The sequence below is a fragment of the Scyliorhinus canicula genome, chromosome 18 (assembly GCF_902713615.1).
Source record: "Scyliorhinus canicula chromosome 18, sScyCan1.1, whole genome shotgun sequence".
Lineage (NCBI taxonomy): Eukaryota > Metazoa > Chordata > Chondrichthyes > Carcharhiniformes > Scyliorhinidae > Scyliorhinus > Scyliorhinus canicula.
Window position 1 is genome coordinate 31,059,719 of NC_052163.1, and position 22,704 is coordinate 31,082,422.

The window sequence follows — 22,704 nt, forward strand, 5'->3', positions numbered from 1 at the left end:
TAACATAAGCCTTCTTCTTCCTCTTGACAAGTACTTCTCTTGGAGACACAATTGTTACTTCACTGGCCCAGTTAAAGTTCTGGTCAATTGTGCTGGGGGAATTTTATGATAATGCAGTTGAACTTCAAGGGGAAATAGTTAGAATCCCTCCTATTAAAATGGACATTTCCTGGCACTTGTGATGCAAATGTTACTTACTTCTCATCAGCAGCAGGTCTTGCTGCATATCAACACAGATTACTTCATTTTTAAGGCATTGTGAATGGAACTGAACACTGTAGAATCATTAGCAACACCCTCACTTCTGACCTTATCTGAAGGGAAGGTCATTGATGAAGCAATCAAAGATGTTTGAGCATAGGACACTACCCTGAGGGATCACCTGGGCTGAGGTGATCAGCCTCCAGCAATACAGCGACCACAAACATCTTCCTTTGTTTCAGCCACCAATCCAGTTAGTGAAGAACTTCCCGGATTATAATTTATTCAATTTTACAAGGACATCTTGATGCCACACTTGACGCCATACTGCCCTGGTGTCAAGAGTAGCCAATCTCACCACACTCCTAGAATTCAGCTCTTTTGTCCATGTTCGGACCAAGGCTGCAATGAGGTCTGGCGTGAGTGGTCCTGTGGGAACCTAAACTTTAAAAAAAAGTTTAGAGTACCCAATTCATTTTTTTCCATTTAGCGTGGCCAATCCACCTACCCTGCACATCTTTTTTGGGTTGTGGGTCAAAACCTACCCAAACACGGGGAGAATGTGCAAACTCCACATGGACAGTGACCCAGAGGCAGGATCGAACCTGGGACCTCGGCGCCAGCAGTGATAACCACTGCGCCACCGTGCTGCCCAGGTGGGAACCTAAACTGAGTATCAGCGAGCAAGTGAATAAGAGTCGCTTGATACCACTGTTGTAGGCACCTTCCATCAATTTGTTTATGATTGATCGTAGACTGATAGGGTGATGGCTGGTTTGGATTTGTCCTGCTTCTTGGACACAGGATAATTTTTCGCTTTGCCAGGTTATAGCTGAACTGGACAGCTTGGCTGGAGATGTAGCTAGTTCAGGAGAAAACGTCTTTGGCCTTGCAGATGGGATATTATCAGAGCTCACAGCCTTTGCTGTATGCAAGGCACTCAGCCATTTCCTGGCAACATGTGGAGTGAACCAATTTCACCAAAGGCTTCAGGGATGGCAGTGTTCTCAGGAGGCTGTTGAGATGGATCATCCACACAGCACCTCTGGCTAAAGATGGTTGAAAACTTCAATACTCAAATGGTGGACCCTGCCTTTATTGAATTAAAATGTCCACTGATCTTCCTCTGCCAGCTAGTTATTTAATAGCTTATCCCAATTCCAGGTTGAGAGCAGTAGGATCTCAGAGCTTTGATTTTATTCGCAGACTGTGAGATCATTTATTTCTATCTAGTACAGGCTTTTTCCACTTGTCGACATGCATATATTCGGTATTGTCGCTTCACCAGGTTGGCACCTCATTTTTAGGTGTGCCTGGTGCTGCTCCTGCTCCTGACATGGTCCCTTTATGGAATCAAACTTTGTGATAATGGTAGAACCAGGGATTTGCCGGGCCATGGATTTTCAGATTGATGGGCCACAGAACCTCCTCGATGTCCAGCTTTCAGCTGCTGCGTCAGATCTGAATCTATCGCATTTCGCAGGTTGGTACTGTCACCAGGGTGACCAATCCTCCACCCAGAGTACATTCAGTTTGTGAGGAGGACTTTGCAGGATTGGCTTGGGTGGGGTTGCCTTTATTGTGCCCAAAGCCTAGATGAAAGCTTGGTGGTGTGACTGGGTTTTTTTGTAAGTAGCAGTTTGACACAATGCAGGGATATGCTTCATTATTTCAGAGGCCAGTTAAGTGTCAGCAACATTGCTTTGGGTTTGGAGTCACATATGAGTTTGATAAGAACGTCAGATTTCCTTCTCTAATGGATCATAGTGAGCCATTGTTTTTTTTACGTTAGCGCAGTCGTTTCATGGTCACTATTCCCGATCTTAGCTTTTTATTTCAGATTTTATTTAATTAACAGAATTTTAATTCCCCTATTTCTTGTGTGAGATTTTAACTCATCCAGACCACTGTTGCTGGGTAAAATCCTGGAATTTGCTCCCTAACAGCACTGTGGGTGCACCTACACCACATGCACTGCAGCTCACCACTACCTTCTCAAGAGGGGTGGATAATAAAATCTGGTCCAACCAGCAAAGCCCATATCCCAAGGATGAATTTAAAAAAGGCTTCTGGATTACTAGTCTAGTAACATAACTACTCTACTACCACAATGTGCAAACCTTCTAATCGAATTGTCTTATAAAAAATGTAGAATTTAGTACATTATTTAGTTCACATTCCCTACTGGTGGCTAAGAATTAGCCGCATTAAATTGGAGTAAATCTGCCATAATAAAACAAAATAATGAACTTCTGAAGGATAACTTTGAATTACGAGCATCCTTGTTAGAATTGAGAAATATCTGAATTTTAAAACTGTCCATTTACTGGATGTTAATCCTTATTGTTCTCATGGTTATGGGGAAAATTTGCTCTCAATTGGAGGTCAAGACAAGGAGTTCACCCTCCCAGGAGATCCCATTAACAACACGTGAAAACAGATTTGTTCAATGAATTGAGAGACAGGATTTAAAAAGTGTTGAATGAGGAAATTGAAGAGGTGCGCAGATGACTGAATAAACCAATTGTTAGGCACCATATTAATCATACATTCACATGTCCATGTGCACTAATTGTGCACAATTGCTGAATAACTCATGCCTTAACTATATAATACCCAAAGGGCATATCACAAGGTAATTATGGATGAGGAAGATTATCAGTTCTTTCGCCCAGATGTACCATCACGTTTCCTCAACCCCTCTCCCAATTGTTTCTTAAATACATCCAGAATTTTTGACTTGCTCCCATTTTTAGAGAAATCCATGCCAATCATTCACTCTGTCACGAAGAACCTCTTGTTTTGTTAAAATGATGTTTAACTAGGTTGAAACCCCGCCGTCCACATAAAAGAAAGTAACATCCAAATTCATGTTTTCAAATCCCACTTGATGTAAACCTTTATAAGATCACCTCTCAGATTTAAACAAAATTAATTCTTGGGATGCAGGTGGCACATATCTTAGAAGGATTGGGAGTCTCCTGATGATATCATTCCAACGTGCCGAGAATTGTAAGTAGCCAGTTGCCTCTCCTGTCAGCAGCAGTTCGGAGGTACCAAAGCGGCATATCAAAACGTTGAATTAAGCACATCACTCTCTGTCACCAGTGGAGGTTTCAGGTACGGCTAGTTTGTTTTATTAATTCTACATGGCAGGGTTTTTGGAAGAGTGCTCATCAACCACTTCTGAGCCCTCACCTAATAAGCGCGTGGGAGTGGGATAGCCAAGGAAGGGATAGGAAGAGGCTCATATGGGAAAACAGTGAAAATATGAGAAAAACAAGTTAAATTTGCTGAGCACAGGTAAACAAGCATTACAGTCTCAGAAATTACCACTGTCAGAGTGCACAGACAAATCCTTACCCTGTTTGTATGACATTCTCCGTACACTATAACACACATGATAACCTTTTACTTTGTCATTATTTTAAGTGCACGGAATTAGAAAAGGTGAAGAAAGAAAAACAGAAAAAGCAACTACCAGCTCAAATGTTGAAAACTTGTCCATAGTCAGTAAGAATGCAAATTGTGCGGTTCTTAGGAGAAGAACTGGGCAATAAGGCTCTCACGCAAATCTCCCAGGCTGTATTTCCTGATCTGCTGCAGGTATCTGCTGTGCGCCTTGATTTCTCATGGATAACTGTTACTTTCCGTTGACAGAGTGGAAACCCACCCGGGTTCCAGCCTGGCACTGTTAGGGTGCCCAGATGGCATTTTGCCCATTCCGGGGATCAGGCCCAGGGGTGCCCTGCCCATGTGAGGTGGGGTGCGAGGGGGTTTGAGGACCCCCCCCCCCAACAGTCTGGGCGGGGGGTCATGTCGGGTGGAGGTGGGGAGCAGAGATTGGGACGCCACTCTTCCAGCACAGAAGAGCTCCACATGTCAGAGCTCCTCAATGCAGGAAATGCAGCGAAGTCTGTCCTCGGCGGGGCTTTTATTGCCACGGCCCCAAAAGAAACAGAGTGCCATTAGATAGCGGGGTCGTTCCCGACGCTACAAGTGCCAGGAATGACCCCTCTAATCCCGCCCAGAATGTACTCGGTTTTTGTTTGGTTAGATCACGCCCAATGACTTCGGAAAAGCTTTTCTTTTACACATTCTCCTGTCACCATAGGGTTTTTTGTACAGTGGGTCAATGACCATTGATGTGCCACAGCTTTGCATAGGGGTCATGAGGGGCCATAGGAATTGTTTTGGGTGGGGGCAGGGGTAATTACTTTGCCTGACTCCATGACAATTAGAGAGGACTAGGACATGGCTACCTCCACAACGTAGCCAGCCAGGTCAGGAGTGAAAGGCGCAGGTTTTTGACCTTAACCAGCCGCCACCCTGAAAAGGCACTCCTGAAAAGCAAACACGCTGAGAATGGGGTCAGAAGTCTCGGGATTGGGTTCCAGCCACCATTTTTAAAGGGCTCCCAAGTCATTCCGACTCACTGAAAATCTAGCCCTCATATGTTTCAATAAGATTACCTCTCATTCTTATAAACTCCAGTGACTATTAGGCTAAACTGATAAACCTTTCCTCATAAGACAGCTCCTCCATTCCAGGAAGCAACCCAGGGAACTTTCTCTGAACTTCCTACAATTCAATTATATCCCTCCAAAATAAGAAGGCCAAAACTATATGCAGTGCAGTAGGCACAGTTTCACCAATGCCCTACACAGTTATAAAAATACTTCCCTACCTTTCTGTTCCATCTTTACAATAAAGGTCAATAACTAATAATAGTTAAAGCCCCAGTATTGTAAATAGTTAAAATCCCTGTGGCAAACCATTAGTTACAGTTTGCTATTTTGAAAATGACCCATTTATCCCAACTTTCCTGTTAATTAGCCAATCCTCTATCCATGCTAATATAACATCCCCAGCCACTTGAGCTTATATAGTAAGCTTAAATGCAGCACCTTATCAAATGGCTTTTAGAAATCCAAATACACTACATCTACTAGTTCTTCTTTATCCACCCTGCATGTTACATCCTCAAAGAATGGCGATACATTTTTCACATATAATTTCACTCTGTTTGATTGCACTTTGAGTTTTTAAAATGTCCTGCTACTACTTTCTTAATAACGAATTCCAGTTTTTTCCCAATGACAGAAGTTAGGCGAATTGGCCTATAGTTTTTTTGCTTTCTGTCTCCGTTCTTTCTTGAATGGGGGTGTTTCATTTGCGATTTTCCAATCCACTGGGATATTTCCAGAATCGAGAGAAGTTCAGAAGATCACAATCAATGCATCCACCATCTTTGGAGCCACTTCATTGAAGAGCTGAGTCTTCAGGCCATTGGATCCAGGGCACTTGTCATTCTTTGGTTCATTCAGTTTCCTAGCACACCAGCTGCTTCTCAGTTCTTCAGAATGTTCACAGCACAGGTTTCAGAGCCCTTAACAAGCACATCACTTTTTCCTTTTCATTACTTTACTAATATTCATCCCAGGCTTATGAGCAAGACTCAAAGTAACTATAAAGATAGAATAAAAGGTCTAGTAGCATAATCTACCAGTCTTGTTTATCGTCATCCACTTTTTTTATTCAAATTAATACCCAGAGGAAAATACATCTCATAATCTCCAGATTCAATATAATGTGTTGTTATTAGGTCCCATTGGGAAAGGACAACCATTAAGTCTGGCTTTAAGTTTATAAATAATTTAGTGCAGTTGGCAGCCATCTGACCTCTGGGAGAGGTAAACTACCATGAGCAGTTCATGCGAAGAATCAAAAATGTTCTGTCCTCAGTTGAAGGTCTGCCTACTTGTGGAAAGAGGAAGTCTTATACTGAATGCACTTATAATATAAGGACATGGTCATGTGATGCTGCGACCTAATTTTCATTCTCTGGAAGAATCATTTTATTTTTTAAAAATTTATTCAAAATTTTCACATATAAATAACAGAAAGGAAAAATAGAACCCCCTCCCCCCCAACCCGGCCCACCCCTGGAAGAATCATTTAATTAGAGATTTAGAGCATTTAATTCAAATGAACTGTATGCCCTGCTTGTTTATTTTTTTAAACAATTGGTACTCATGTACTGTCATTCTTTTTGATATTACTGGATTTTAAACATATGTCATTTCAATTTTATATGTAACGGATTACCATAGTCAAATCCCTTGCAGAAAGAATGCATCTGTTCTCGGCTTCAATCAACTATTATCACTTTCATGAAACTGATGCCTTGTAACTAAAACATTGCCTACTAAGGTTTGGGTACAAGTGAGAAACACAGCTGTACCTGGCTTAACCTCATGCAGTTGAAAGTGCTTTGGAGGATGGGGTTGTTCGATTCTGCATCAAATTACAAAAGCAACGTTTTTTTATCATATATTAATTCAACAGATTGTTAGTACAATTGTCAAATTAAAGAATGCAGCGTCTTAGAAGCCCTTGATTGGAAACATTGGATTTAAGAGCAAATTCCCTAATTAAAGTCCATTTTGAAGTGTGCTGACACTGCCACAATAAATTACTGCCATCTCTTTCTCCTGTAAAATTGCAATCAATCACCCAATCTGTAAACCATTCAATCAATAAAGATTGTGCTGTCTAGTTCCAATGCACCCGATGATAGAACGCTGAACAAGTGTGAATATACATGTCAGAGCTCAGAATGTCTGAGGCAGGCAGGATCCATGCTTCATCTATGATTAAAGGCTGTGCACCTACCCCAAACATTTGTCGCAGGTCAGGGTCTCTGAATCGGAAGGGAATGTTGGAGACATGTAACCTTTTGGGCTGCTGTTTCTCTGTGGTCTCTGATGATTGTAGCTGCTGTGACGAATCTGTCTGTGCGGCTTCATCTGTCTGCTGGAGGAATGGCAAAAGGAATTGATAAAACAACAGGCAAGTAAAATGCAAAGCATGCCAGCCATGACATGAAAGTGAGGTTTAGGTCAGGTGAGGCATTCTCAGTCCCAGTATAGCCATTTTTGAATCCAAATTGCCTGTCAAATGGAACAAGCCACATTTGCATGCCTTCCCCATTAGTCACGGTCCCTTTCCTTCTCCTCTTCTCTTTTCGAATACAATCTACTTAGTGTTGCAACGTGCATTATTTTGTACTACCCAGGGGAAAAACAACAAAGGACAATTTGAGTACTGATAGATCACTTGCTAACCAAATTCAGATATGAAAATAGTGTATGTTAGGAACTGGCCGACATGCAAACACACAAAGTGACCCTTTACATCCACTGTGACTACATGAAACTAATTGCTCCACTTTCCAATAGGGTGCATTATTTTGTGATCATGGCAAACTAATTAGTCGGAGGATGTAACAGATTCTCACTGTATCTTGAAGAGGTGCTGATGAGTTTTCAACAGTCATCATCATTGCAAATCTAATAAGGTTCTTGTTCAATTTTGGGTCTACCTTCATGGTTAAAAACATTTCCTAACAGAAAAAAGCATCGGGGGTCCAGCATTGTTATATATAATAATAATAATAATCGCTTATTGTCACAAGTAGGCTTCAATGAAGTTACTGTGAAAAGCCCCCAGTCGCCACATTCCAGTGCCTGTTCGGGGAGGCAGGTAGAGGAATTGAACCAGCGCTGCTGGCCTTGTTCTGCATTACAAGCCAGCTGTTTAGCCCACTGTGCTAAACCAGCCCCTGGTTATATAAACTAATTGTCATCTTTAATGCAATTACATTTCTTAGAACTGAGTAGTGTGTGAGAAGGTTTCAGAATGCAGTGCATTTCATTAAGTGGCAGAGGAAGGTATCTGCATGTTTATTGTAACTTATGCAGTAGCTGTGACCTTCAGAACAATGTGACAATGCTGCTATGAGTGCGGTTTTAGGCATGGACCATGTTTGCCCACAAGCAGTTACAACATCTGACCAGGATTCATGTTGCCATACTCTTCCACAATCACATTTCAGCTCATCACTGGGCGGGAGCCAAACCATAATCACCTCATGCCCCCCCACTCACCCCTATGTTCCTTTCTGGACCCTATGCAAATTAGTGCCAACTCATGCTAACCAACGCATGCCCCCAGCTGTCCCCCATCACCCTTTGTCTTCACACACACCATAGCAACTCACCCAGTATCCACCATGTGCAGACCTCAGGACCCAATGGTGAGATGAAATAAAGCAAAGTTCTGAGTATCTACTGATGACTTCATTATTATTTTTCAACTCTCACTGATTACAAACCTATTCGCTGCAGTTAAATTCCTCCAACTCCTGTATAAAAACAAGCATTTGTATACATGGCCCCACATCAAAGATGTTATAATCACTTGGAGTTCTCAATCAAATTGTGAACTTACAGACACTGTGACACTGATAGTTTTAGAATTAGTTATGTAGCACATATCCTATAATAATAGCCCTGAAACTTATGTCAACAGACTGAAATAGCAAGCACTGATTTTTTTTCTTAAAAGCTGTATTTTTTCAATTTAAAAGTGTAATATTTAAAGTCTTGATAGCTTGACAGTTCCAATGAATTTATCATTTTTTCCACACTTTCTATCTACTTTTAACAATCCAAAAGGACATTTGACTTCCCCCAATGGGCAATTGACCTCTCCAAAGGTGTCCCTGGACCTATCTAAAAGGATACCCTAACTCTCTAAACAATTTCTGAAGGTTTAGTACATCACTTGAAAAGTCTAAAGCCCACAAGTTGCATTTTGGACATTCCCCCTAACAAAGATTGCACCAGATTAAAGACAGCTGCACTTCAACACGTATAGGCCTCTTTAAACCACAGATGTGCAAATTGCACCTGTAACCCCACTCACCCCCGTGTGAAAAATAATGGGTTCTGGGTTCAGTGGGCAGACTAGGGCCCCTGGTGCCACTGTTAATAAGCCGGAGACCCTCTCTGTTCCTATGAAAATTCAGGTCCTGGTATCACAAATCCCCATGTGATGGTAGAACTGAGTTCAATTCAGTTGCGACGTGGAGAGCTCAACTGAGCCCTGGCTGAGGTCTTATACTCCAACCACTGCCTCTGCCACATCTACTCTCGGAGAGTGTCCAAGGCTTAGCTGTCAGTATACTGATCATGCACAGTTGTATTTTTCTGATTTTGCATACATTATTTGTTCATAAATTTATTTAATTTATAGTTATTTTGATTTTGATCAGAACTTGTGCCTTAAAATCTGACAATTTTTGCTGCCAAATGATCTGTTAAGCAAGCAATGCTTCCGGCTTTACTCTTTTTACTATTTCCTCATTCAGTAAGACTGAAGACACACTTAAGCTTGGTTTTGGATGCTTTGGCTCTTTCGCGAATGTGGTAGTATGACTAGGGGTATTACGTTACCTGGAAGTGTGAGCTGCCATTGGTGCAGAGGACTCGCTGCCCATTGGCCCAGGTATGTCATGTGCCTCTCAGCCGATTGGCTGAGAGGCAGGTAGCTCTGCCTACGAGGCGGGGTATAAGAACCCGTGTTCCCTGGCAGTCTGCCATTCTTCTGTACGTCTGCTGCCGGGTCCACTTCTTGTGTATTAAAGCCTATCGTTCGGACTTTACGTTTCGTGTCCATCGATTGTGCATCAGAGTATTATTTCATGAAGTTGTAACAGGTGATGGGACGTCAACTGCCCATACTGTCCAGTGTGTCGGAAACAATGAAGAGCTTATGGCGAAATGAAAATAAAACTCCTGATGTTGCACTTATTCTACATGCTGTGAGGTTCTATTTAAACTGCACTTACGAACTGATAGAACTTTTAAAAAAGTTTTTATTAAAATATTGTTACATTTCAGCTGGTGTGTGTATATATATCACTCAAAGAATGACAGGGTAAGGATGACAGGATGTTATGATATTGTAACATAAAAACCCAATATGATAATCAACAGAATCAGGTTTTTCTTCTTTTGCTAATAATAGCTCATGACAATGATGGTAATTGTGATAAATCAATAAGAAAAACATTAGATTCCCTGGAAAATAGGAATATTAATGAAATTGCCTTTGTCAATGCAGAAAGGTACTCTTTAAAACGCTTTCCTGCATCAAACAATTCTTCGTCTGTCATTGCTGTGTCAGACAGCTGTGAAATTTATAACAATAATAGGCAACAGATAATTCTCTGTAGAGGTATCTGGCAGTGGTACTGCTCCCAGCTGGTACCGACTCCCCGGATTATTTGAGTTTAATTTACTTCCTTCACTTTTTAAATGTTCTCAATTTTGTTGTTTTGTAGGCAATTGCCTGAACGTACTCTACAAATAAAACATCCTTGTTGCATTTGGGTAGGTTACACCCCCTCACTCTATTGTTGGGAATTTGAGTCACTAACTGCCCAAGGATTTTGGGGCTTTTTATTTTTCATCTACAGTCATTGGTTACACTGTCTAGGGTTTGACCTGAGCAGGACAATAACAGTTGAGAGAAAATAAAAGCACCAAAACTTTCCCATCAAAATAAAGAGAATAAAGTGCGAGGTATAATGTCTTACTCAGTCACCAGGATGTGCATTCTAACTTTACAACGTGGCTTGAATGGTGGCACTAAAGAACCGTTCTTTATTTACAATGAGGCTAAACTATGTTCTAAAGAATATATATGCACACCTGGAATCATAAGTCATGCTTCTGTAAGAGATGCAGGGGATACTAAAGATGCCAAACAGATAGCACAATGGTATTTACTGCTATTCAAGCCCTGTTTACGTCGAGGAGGAAAAAGACAAAAAAACAGGCTTGGTCACAATTAGAACTACAGTATTAGGTGAAGACATAGAACATAGAACAGTACAGCACAGAACAGGCCCTTCGGCCCTCGATGTTGTGCCGAGCAATGATCACCCTACTCAAACCCACGTATCCACCCTATACCCGTAACCCAACAACACCCCCCTTAACCTTACTTATTAGGACACTACGGGCAATTTAGCATGGCCAATCCACCTAACCCGCACATCTTTGGACTGTGGGAGGAAACTAGAGCACCCGGAGGAAACCCACGCACACACGGGGAGGACGTGCAGACTCCGCACAGACAGTGACCCAGCCGGGAACCGAACCTGGGACCCTGGAGCTGTGAAGCATTTATGCTAACCACCATGCTACCGTGCTGCCCCAATGGGGATGATTCCCCGGCTTCGCTCGTGCAGGCACGAATTGAGTTATGGCCAGAGACTCTTGCGAGATGGCAATAACGCGATTTGAGCCGGGTAGAACTGAATTTGAGATTCTCCCCACCCCTGGCCATCGACATAATCTGGTTGATGCCCAGTGAGTGAGTGAACCAGATTAGCATATTTAAATCATCAAAATATTCAGATTTGGCTTTAAGCCAAATTCACCGCACCCCTTCAATTCTCCCACCCGCTGGTGCAATGCGAAGCCAATGGGAATCACTGTCGGTCTCCAAAACCGGAACCAGACATGTGACGACGCCACGGGGCTCGGGGGCCTTTGAAGCCCCTGCTGGCCAGGCTGGAAAGTGCCTTGGCACTGCACCCTGGCACTGTCAAGGGGTGAGGTCCGACAGAGGGACCTGTACATGGGGGAGGGCCTGAGATGGGTCCTGGGGGTCCCCGAGGGAGGGGAGGCCTGACGGGGCTGTCTGAGTTTGGGGGGAGGGGCGCTTTTGGCGATTCCATTGCGTGATTTTTCTCACTTCGGGGCAGCAATGGGGGGACGGTGTTTGCCGTTGATTGGGGGGGGGGGGGGTCTCTGTCGGATTGTCTTAAAATCAGGGTGCCCTTTAGAAACAGCACCTCAATTCCGGAGGAGCCAGCCTTGCTGGCGTCTTTAGGTCCTGTACACCTCACTCATGGCGCAAATCACTCTGACCTCCAAAGAAATGTGTAAGTGTGGATGGATTGAGATCTAGATCGTACCGACCCGCCTGGCATGAATCGCACTGCATTTCCTGCCGCAGACCACACTCAGAAATGTCTCAGGAGAATTGCTCCAAATGTCTGAGGGACAGCTACATTATTACCTCTCCACGATATTCATCACGAAACACATGAAAGTCTGATTTTTTTTGTTCTAACCCAGTAAACAGACCAGGAAAAGCTACAGCTTGTCCATTCAAGTGCAAGTGCAAGGGAAGTTTAGTTGGCGTTTTGAGTCTTAATACCAACAATACCCCTCGCTGGTACTGAAAATGTGCCTTCAGATTTTAATTATTACTGGTCAGTTTAAATTTTAGATTATAAATTTCTTCCATATTTTCTTCGTCTTTTTAAAAAAAAAAACACCCTCTGATTTGTCTTCCCTTCCTTTATTTTGCTTTTTGTTCAGGATTTTACATTGAATTAAATATTCTAACTCATACTTCCGGGTTTGGGCTGCGTGTGATTTGATAGGTTGAAGAGATAGGTTGTTGCCTGTTCTGTTCACAAAAGCTCCAGATCTACTCTCGAGGGTGCCGCACAGACATGAATCTCTAATGACCATATGTTGTCTTGCAAAAGTTTACTACAGATCTGTAGGCCGCCGAATGCATATTAAATGGTGAGTGTCATACAGTTGACACTGACCTCAAAAACCAGGCCAACGTGAATTAAAGAGTTGACAGCTGCATTTGTCTAAACATATCACAGGATTATGCAAGAAGTATGGATGGATATTGTCTTAAGCTTTTATTTTTGTAGGAGATGCTTAATAATTTAGTAATGTGAATACTCTTCACACACGGGTGGTTCTATCATTGAACGACTGGAAATAAATGACTGGCTCAGGAAAACTTGGATCTACGGTTAAATGTGATTGAGTCATTCCTTAAAAGTTGCAATAATTTGGAATTAATGTGTTCAAATCAATATGGATACCCATTGCTCTAACTTGAGAAAGCTCAAGATCAATTCAATTTGTAATGAAGAACGGTCAATTTTAAATGAAAAATGATCTTAGGGTGCATGAAACCTAATGAAAAATGTAAATAAATAATATGGACTCTTTTGGGAACCTTTCGGCCACTGCTGGAGGATACACAAAAAATTTCAATTGGTCAACTGGTGCTGGATGCAAGCATGAATTTCAGGAAGGCACTTTGAAATATGCAATTAGTGGCGTCGTCTTGGATTTGCACACGTAAATTTCACTAGTTTGCATTTTAACCTTCTGGCAATTGTAGCTTCATTTTGCAGCTAATTCAAGTTAAATGGAAGAATGGGCAACTAGATGTGGAAAACCATTTCAGCAAGCACTCAGTGAAAATCAACTAACCGGCTAACCTGACACAGCAGGAAAACGTACAGCAGATGCTGCAATTGCACAATGTGGAGCAAGCTCCTACATTTCACCACTTGCAGAACTTCAATAGTACAGGCTGATCTAATATTACAACTTCTAATTACTATTGTGGCAGTATCGTTAATCTCTGCCTATTTAGCTCTTTTTTACACTTTATTGGAAACTGCTTCAACCTCTTTCAAAGTGATAGGGTTGCAATAAATAAAGGCTACATCATTATCCTAAGCAGACTGGGCAGAAGGATAGTGCTGGAACCTGCGGTACAAACAACAGCAGGGAAAATATAAATACCAGGAAAACAATTACATGTCAAGGGCAACGTGGTCAAAATAAATAGCCAAAATTGACTTGAAAATGTGCATAATGAGAAGGGAAAGTGGGGAATAAGTAAAGACAGGGTCAAAGTGTTGAAACATAAATCAAAGTCTGCCTATTAGGAGGTAAGTGAATGCATTGGGTTAAAGATTATCAGGGTCAATAGTGCTTCTCAATGTAGCAGTGCAGGAGCTGCTGATCTTGGGTACTAGGAGCTGACATAATGATAGAATGCACCTGGAGTTCTTTTATGCTCTATTACAATGCCGTGGTTGCTGAAATACAGAATCAACCTGGTCTTTTCAGCATGCAGAGGTATCAGTTACCTCAGGTGGGCCCTGAAAGTTCATGGGTTTTATGATGGTTCCACTATGAAATTAGTACCCCCCAGTGCTGACTGCACTGCGGGTATCTAGGCACTTTGGTTATATTACAGGTGTCCACCTGCCTGTGTTGGCCAGAATGATGTTGTCCACATTTTCTAGGATTCCCACTTAAAAGACCAACTACAAAATTATATATTTGCTGGTTTTCAGTGGTTCAGGTCACTTTTCTATCTGAGACCTGAATGGTGAGATCCACTTTGCCCTTAAGAAGATTTATAGAATTAAAATTCCTACAGTGCGGAAGGAGACCATTCGGCCCATTGAGTTTGCACCGACCCGCTGAAAGAGCACCCGACCTAGGCCCACTCCTCCCATCCTATCCCCGTAACCCCACCTAACCTGCACATATCTGGACGCGGAGGAACATTTCTTTCGCATGGCCAATTCACCTAACCTGCAATTCTTTGTGACTGTGGGGGAAACTGGAGCACCCGGGGGAAACATGCGCAGACACAGGGAGAATGTGCAAGCTCCACACAGGCCAGAATAGAACCCAGGTCCCTGGCGCTGCGAGGCAGCACTGCTAACCACTGTGCCACCATGCCACCTTATCTCCATATCACTGTTGACCCAGCCTCCCCTAAAACATTAAGTTGTACTAAACACTGAAGAATGGGAAAATCCAATGTAGGAACATCCCCACTCTGCCTGGTCATCTTTCGCCTCATAAAGGGTGAACCGAGGTTCCCTCCATTCAGGGCGAGCAGACAATTGTTGTAAATGGTGGGGGATTGGCACAAGTTATGGTCATAGAAAGGGTAGAACAAAAATTAATTTGAACTGCAAGAAAATTACAGGGGACACAGATTCAAACTAATAAAAGGTAAATATAGAACTTGTCAGGAAAAATGTATTTGCAGAAAGAATGATCAACTTGTCAGATGGACTTGCAGGCAGAGTAGCAGAGGCAAAAAATCCTGGAATAGCCTTCCTGATACATAATTGACTTGAAAAGTTCCTTTTTGCTTCTTCTTGAAGATATTTTGCTTTTGGAAATGGGAAATGGTTGAAGCAAGGTGAAGAAGCAAAATGGCTACATTCCAAGTGCAGTTTTGGAGAACCTGTCGAGAAAAATGCCCCTTTTTCAGTTGTGTGTGATTGCTAGTGAAGAACAGCAAGTTAGCTGAATGGAACTCACTTGTGTGCCAGTCCATTGAGTAAGTGAGCAAGACATGTTGCTGGTTCCTGAAAGGTTGGCATGGTAAACGCCCTCACATTTTGCTTATTTATTTGAGCCTGCTTAATGTTGCATCATTGTAGGCTTGGTTGATCATCACAGGGAGAGAATACAATCTGGTAAATAACATTCATCTCCATTCCAAGTGGTCAACAATGTCCCCTTTTGAGCAAAGCAGTTCTCAAACTGTTTTCGTTTTAAATGATTCTTTTCAAGGATGAATAATAAGACACCTTCTTCCATCTAAATTGTAATATTATATAATGCTTAAATTATGAAAGTGCCTCTTGGAACAAGTGTTTTTTTCTAATGCTTTCCCGAAAGCAGGTATTTTATGCCACTCTCAGCACTCCTCTATTCACTCTCTCCTCTGATTCGGGTCAGCTAGCTCACTTACAGCAGCTGCTCCAGGCTTGGACTTTCACATATGTCTAGATCACGAGGAACCCTTGGATCAGAGTTTGTGAAGCACTGTTTTAGCAGGCACTCTGTATTGCTGCTATGCCAATACACTTGCCTTGTACAGAAAGTGGCTGTGAGTCCGATTATCTGGGTGAGATAATATTCCCTTGGCCAGGGAGGTTTTACCTCATCTGAGGGACCCGTGTTCAGACCAAGATAGCTCTGGAGGATGAATTTGGAGACTTTTCCCCAAACTTACATCCATAATATTATCCTTGATCCTTACTTTATCACGTTACTCCTCTTTCTAAATGAAAATACATATAACCGTACAAATGCTGTAGAATGATCAACAAGAGAGAATCTAACCATATCCCCTTCAATAGCATTACCATAGTCAAATCCCCCACCATCAACATCCTGGGGTTTACTATCGACCAGAAAGTTAACTGAGCCAGCCATATAAATACTGTGGCTGCATAGGCAAGTCAGAGGCTGAGAACTTTGTGGTACCTCACCCGCCTTTATTCCTCAAAAACTGTCCACCATTGAAAAGGTCAAGAGTGTGATGGAATTCTCTCCACTTGCCTGGGTTTGTGCAACTCCAACAATACTCATCAAACTCAACACCATCCAGGACAAAGGAGCCCACTTGATTGGTACCCAATGCACCACCATAAACATTCATGCCCGACAACATTGATATACAGTGGCAGCAGTACACCAGATGCACCACAGCAAGTTCCCAAGCTTCCTTTGATAGCATCTTCCGAACTAGTGACCTCTACGAGCAGGGGCATGCGAAGGCCACCACCTGAAAGTTCCCCAAAAAGCCACACGCCATCCAGACTGAGAATTATATTGCTGTTTCTTCACTGCCATGGGGTCAAAATCCTGGAATTTCCTCCCGAACAGCACTGATAGAACATGGAACATACAGTGCAGAAGGAGGCCATTCAGCCCATTGAGTCTGCACCAACCAACCTAATGCCTCACTTCCACCCTATCCCTGTAACCCAATAACCCCTCCTAACCTTTTTTGGTCACTAAGGGCAATTTATCATGGCCAATCCCCCTAACCTGCACGACTTTAGACTTTGGGAGGAAACCGGGGCACCCGGAGGAAACCCACGCAGACACGAGGAGAATGCGCAGACTCCACACAGACAGTGACCCAACGGGGAATCAAACCTGGGACCCTGGCGCTGTGAAGCCACAGTGCTATCCACCTGTGCTACTGTGCTGCCCCTAGTGGTTCAGGAAATTGCTCATTAGTCCCCTTTCAGGGGCACTTAAGGATGCACAACTAATGATGACCTTGCCAGCGATGCTCAAATTCCATGATAATAATGGCATATAAGCTCGGTTTTGATGGGTGTGGCTCAGCTCTAAAATATTCTTCTTCCACTGCCCAGGTGCACACAACAAATAGGTGGCAAAATGCAAAAGTCCTTCTCAGCAAAGCATCCCACAGAACCCACGAAGGTCAGTCACATGACAAGAGGTGGAGTAGAATACTTGAACTGGGCAGGGAGGGTGAGGGTTCCAGTTTTCGTACACAGATTTTATGTTTGCCAGAGAGGTGCATTCTGGGAGTTTAATTCCCATTCGCTCCCATGGAAGCAAACACCCCACAGTGCACCCAATATTCGAGGGCCATGAGGTGGAAAGATCAGAAACAATGAGTGATGCCATTGAAGAATAGACAGCAGCAAAAATCTTTCTTATGCAACATTCCGCCAATGACAACTTCAGTGAGGACTACAAATCCTTCCTGGGAATCGGGATGGGAAAAAAATAATCTTCTGATATTTGAATCACTGAGAAAAATTGTTTTGAGAGGTGGGGGGGGGAAAGTAAGCGAAATAGTTACATCTTAATCAAACTGATCAAACCCACTCTGGGAGGTAGACCAATATATATATTTTAGAATGTAAATTACTAACAATAAGAGGGCAAATTCAACAAGCCTCTCATTGGGGAGCTCCACATGAAGGGAACACGAATCAAACATGGAGCTGCAACGCTGCACCTCCGATTCTCGGATTTCTGTGTTCAGCTTCATGCTGTGAAGCAATTGTTGAATTTATCCTAATGGAGGTTTGTGGAGAAAAGGAAAAATGTACCATTTTTATGAAGTGATAGAATATTGAAATACTATTTACCCAGCTTGCATTTCAGTATCAATAATGTAGGTAACACATTTGCCTCATGGCAATAATGTTTCAATATTGCTTTGGTAGATTACTATAATGCAGCGGTGGGCAAATAGTTTTTGCATTTAGGCTGCTGTTGCTAGCATCAGGCACGGCACTCCAGATCTTGGCCTACCTGTGAATAATGCCTGGGGAGATCTACTAGTATTTATTGATTTCCTTAAATTGATTTAACAAGAGTAGTCAGTTGCAGTGGAGTATTATCCATCCTGTGGGACCACAGAGCAGACAAGGAATATAGTCACCAAAGGTAATAGAATGGATAATAATGTATGTATTCAACTCAGTGCAAACAATGCCTCACCACTATAAATAATCATTCTGATACAAGGTTAGTTAAAATGAACAATGCTCTATATGTTCAATGACAGAGAGAGCTTTTGCTCTGTGCCTCCACTGATCTGTGGGGGCTCCAGTCTTTCCAGCCCAGTGGCATTCTTGGAAACACACAGCAGAACATCTGGCAGATTCGACAAACACGAGAGTCCATATTATCTGAAGATTATCAGTTTAATTAAACAATTCGGGAATTATCTTTTGCAAAACAAATGAAGCAGCACATAAGGTCTGCGTAATGGGTGTGCCATCTGAGACCTTGGGAAATGATGATCATCACTCACATACAGTCCAGAGGGAGGGACTGTCAGACCCCCCAAATAGAGCGTGAGATTCTTTCAAACATGGCCTGAATAAGTGACTATGAGAGAGAAGAGAGGGATCTCAAGCAATCACTGATCATTCCTCAATTGTGACTTGAATGAGTGCACTACATTTCAGAGGACAAGCCATGAGAGACCTGTATTTGTGTGCGTGTCTCTGTAGATGGGGTTGCTTAGATGTACCAGCACATGATAGTTGTGGTTCAAATATATAGCTTGTCTATATGCATAGTTTGTAGAGGCAGCAGGAGAGGCAAGACTTCTGTCAGCACCTAATTACGTAGAATTTAGAGTATCAAAGCAGCCCATTTGGCCAAACAGGGTGATGCCTCAATTTAGACAAGCCTCCTCCCAAATTAACTAATCTCACCCAATCAAAATATTCTTCTATTTCTTTCTCCCTCGTGTGTCAATCCAGCTTCCCCTTAAATGCATCTATAGTAGTCGCCTTAACTACTGCGTGAGGCAGCAGGTTCCACATCACGTACACTGAGATAGATTTTGGAACTTAACTTTGGTGTGGCTAACTTACAACCAGAACTACCCTGCTTTGACGCCTAAAAGTTGAGATATTTTGAGCACATAGATTATCATAGAATTTACAGTGCAGAAGGAGGCCATTCAGCCCATCGAGTCTGCACTGGCTCTTGAAAAGAGCACCCTACCCAAGGTCAACACCTCCAACCCTATCTCCATAACCCAGTAACCCCACCCAACACTAAGGGCAATTTTGGACACTAAGGGCAATTTATCATGGCCAATCCACCTAACCTGCACATCTTTGGACTGTGGGAGGAAACCGGAGCACCCGGAGGAAACCCACGCACACACGGGGAGGATGTGCGGACTCCGCACAGACAGTGACCCAAGCCGGAATCGAACCTGGGACCCTGGAGCTGTGAAGCAATTGTGCTATTCACAATGCTACCATTCACCATGAATCATTCACATTGTTTCTTGGGAGTTGGCATATTCTAGGCACCATCTCCTGCTCCAATTACTACCCCTACCCACCAAAACATCTGAGTGCCTGGGGCTTATCTGAAATAGGCATTAGGCCTTTTAATGTACCCTTTAGGAACCTAATGGCACTTTTAGAACCGGGTGTCAAAATCTGCAAAAGCTTGCAAATTTTAAGGGGCCTAAACAGAGGTCAGGAGGTTCCTGCAGAGAAGCAGTATATTTTGTTGCTTCTGTTTCTATATTTCAACTGGAGACAGATGGGGAAGAAATTCAGCTTTCTGGTGTCTTACAGATGAACTTTGTGCATTCCCATTCAGCCATACATTGCACACAGCTGCCCACTTTTCATCCGTTTTCAATGGAGTACCAATTTTGTGGCCTTGCTTTCATTTTGCAGATTACCATTGAGGTAATCCAAAATCATTTGCAAAAGAAATATAAATGTTGGGAGCACCAAAAAAATCAACAAATTGAAATGTCAAACATCAGCTGGCGTCTAAAAATGTTGCTCTTTTTTACATTGAATAAATATGCCATGTAGCGTTACCTCTTATTCTTGTTGCATCTAATTTGCACATTAATGTGAATGTGTAGACTGGGATTGGCATATTAATTGCTCGCCTGTTGGAGACCTGGTCACCCATTTACTGGGCCTCTGGATTTGCCCTTTGGAATGTATTCAAGCAGAGACACACCCATCTTTGTACCCATGGAGACAAGAAATTGAACCATGGACAAAAGAAACAAGCAGTTAGGCATTAGTGTGTGCACGGCAGGTTCTCATTTTTTTGAGCAGGAGTTAAAATCTAGAACTCTTGGAAATTAATAGTAGCTTTAAAAAGACATTTATTGAATAATCTTTATTATTGTATATGAACAGGGCACTGCCTTGAGTTGGGTAGATACTTGATCTTATTTGAGCCACTTCTTGCACCACATCACTGATTGAAATGTCCATTGACAGTGCTATTCTTGAAACAGCCACTAGGGGAAGCCGAGGATAACTCAGCCTCCATTTTTCTCTTTTGGAAGGAGTCAATTTGGCTTCTGCTTAATATCGTAACTTGGAGGCACGAGGGATATCATGAACTTGCCAGGTGGAGAAATGGTTATGGGCCTGCTTTGCACCACCATCACTTCAAGTTAAGATAGATACATTCCACAGTGTCAAGAGATGTTCATCTAGGTTCTCACCAGTCATCAGAATCAAATTCCTGACTAACATACTTGATGATGTTAATTTTTTTTTAAATCGAACATGAAGTTAGATTATCCTTTAGCAGTGGGATCTAAGTGCCAATCATACTTCAATAGCTGAGGGTTTTGCTTTGCACTAATTATTATTGCACCTCTGGTTATGTCATTTACTCTATATCCCAGCAGGTATATAGACAACTTTCCAAATCTTTTTGTGGAAAATGACAGCAATCTAAAGTCTGGCCGAGGCAATTACAAACTGACTATCACAGATCACAGAATTTACAGTGCAGAAGGAGGCCATTCGGCCCATCGTGTCTGCACCGGCCCTTGGAAAGAGCACCCCACTTAAGCCCACCCCCCACACCTCCACCCTATCCCCTAACCCAGTAACCGCAACCAACGTTTTTGGACACTAAGGGCATGGCCAATCCACCTAACCTGCACATCTTTGGACTGTGGGAGGAAACCAGAGCACCTGGAGGAAACCCACACATATACGGGGAGAACGTGCAGACTCCGCACAGACTGTGACCCAACCCGGGAATCAGACCGGGGACCCTGGAACTGTGAAGCAACTGTGCTAACCACTGTTCTACCATGCTGCCCATTAAGACTACGGAGAGGTCTTAAATTCAGATAGTTCAGAATAATTCCAAATGCTTGATAAGTAGAGATGATAAAATGACTGCAGCATGTCTGTTGAGCAAAACCGTGTTTCACACCTGCAGCATTCATTTTAGTGACGATGATTCATGTGAAAATTTCATCTGTGCATTTTTCTTTTGGTCATTCTCCTGGTTTCTCTTTATTTTCCCCTCATGGTGCTGACTCTTGATGGGTGTACAGTTACATGGATGTCAGTAATCTGCTAATAGCTCATTCACGGCCATATTTTATGAATGACTGTTTCAATACTATGGTTCTGCAAAAATCTGAGAGAGAGCAGAAAGATACAAATAGATAGTCCTACACCTTAAGCAGAGAAAATGCTGGCCTTGTCAGTCACCACACAAAATACAGGTGGGAGTACACACATTGATTGAAGAGACCAAGTCTGTGAGGATGTAAACGAGACTGGAAGATTTACCTAGCTTGGTTAGAGAGAAGAATCTCAATTTTTTCTCATCGTGAAAGTCAGTTGGGGATTAGGTATTATCCACTGGTGAAGGAAAAAGGAAGCAAGCCAATGTGAACTAAGAATAGCTTTGGACTGGTTCCTGGAGAATTAAATGTTCACTTAAGTGAGAGAGTAAAGAGACTAAAGTTAAATGGGGAAACTTTTCTGTAGTTTAGTGTATAAGTTGTCTACTGAATAGTGATTAGTCAATTATGTTTTTAGTTTGTTTGTTTCATCAAAGTCTTAAAACTTGAAATCTTGGCACATAATCCTTTGAGGCCATTGGAAATTCAGTTATATTTTTAAGAGTTGTCAGTCTCTCTGGGGATCGTAACACTGGTGAATAGGTCAAAGAAACAAATATTGCCTAGGACACCGAGTATTCCCACTTGTGCCATGTGAGCTTCAAAATACAGCTGAATCACCAGAACAAGCAGCCAGGGTTTTAATTAACATTGCAACCAAAGGATGCCACCTATGACAATGCAGCACTCCTACAGTATTGTATTGCAGCATCAGCCTAGGTTACAAGTTCAAATCGTGGACTAGGTCTCCGAGGCACAGTCTCCTTACCCAGAGAAAAGAATGCTACCTACCGATGCGTTACTTTAGTCATTTTATTGTCGCAGTATTTGCATTGTTTATTTAATTCAAAAAACAAAAGAACCATCAAAGAGCTGGAGCTTTCAGCTAATGCACTCTGCAGCCCGCGATTGTCCTCCTGTTCATTTTAAAGGGCAGGCAATCCGTCGACTGACAAGCACAGAAACAGAGAGTCCCACCCTGCTCGTCCTCACCATTTCAGCTGGGATAGATGCAGACAATCTGGCGATCTTATTCTCTCCATCACTGCGTGTGCTAGACGAGAAACA

The 22,704-nt window shown here is 42.5% G+C and overlaps 1 protein-coding gene across 28 annotated transcripts in view; it reads right to left on the reverse strand.

The window, feature by feature from the left end:
• The window catches only part of rbfox3a (RNA binding fox-1 homolog 3a), a 1,730,437-nt gene that overhangs the window by 144,476 nt on the left and 1,563,257 nt on the right, over positions 1–22,704 (reverse strand). For 26 of the 28 annotated variants that reach the window (XR_005457923.1, XR_005457925.1, XR_005457924.1 and 23 more), the window contains one exon: positions 6,877–7,017. Coding sequence is in view for 23 of the 28 variants with exons in the window: in XM_038776720.1 (XP_038632648.1) it covers positions 6,877–7,017 (141 nt within the window). In the remaining 5 variants the exon portion in view is untranslated. The remainder of the gene's footprint in view (positions 1–6,876; positions 7,018–22,704) is intronic. The other 2 variants (XM_038776714.1, XM_038776734.1) reach the window with 1 other exon arrangement.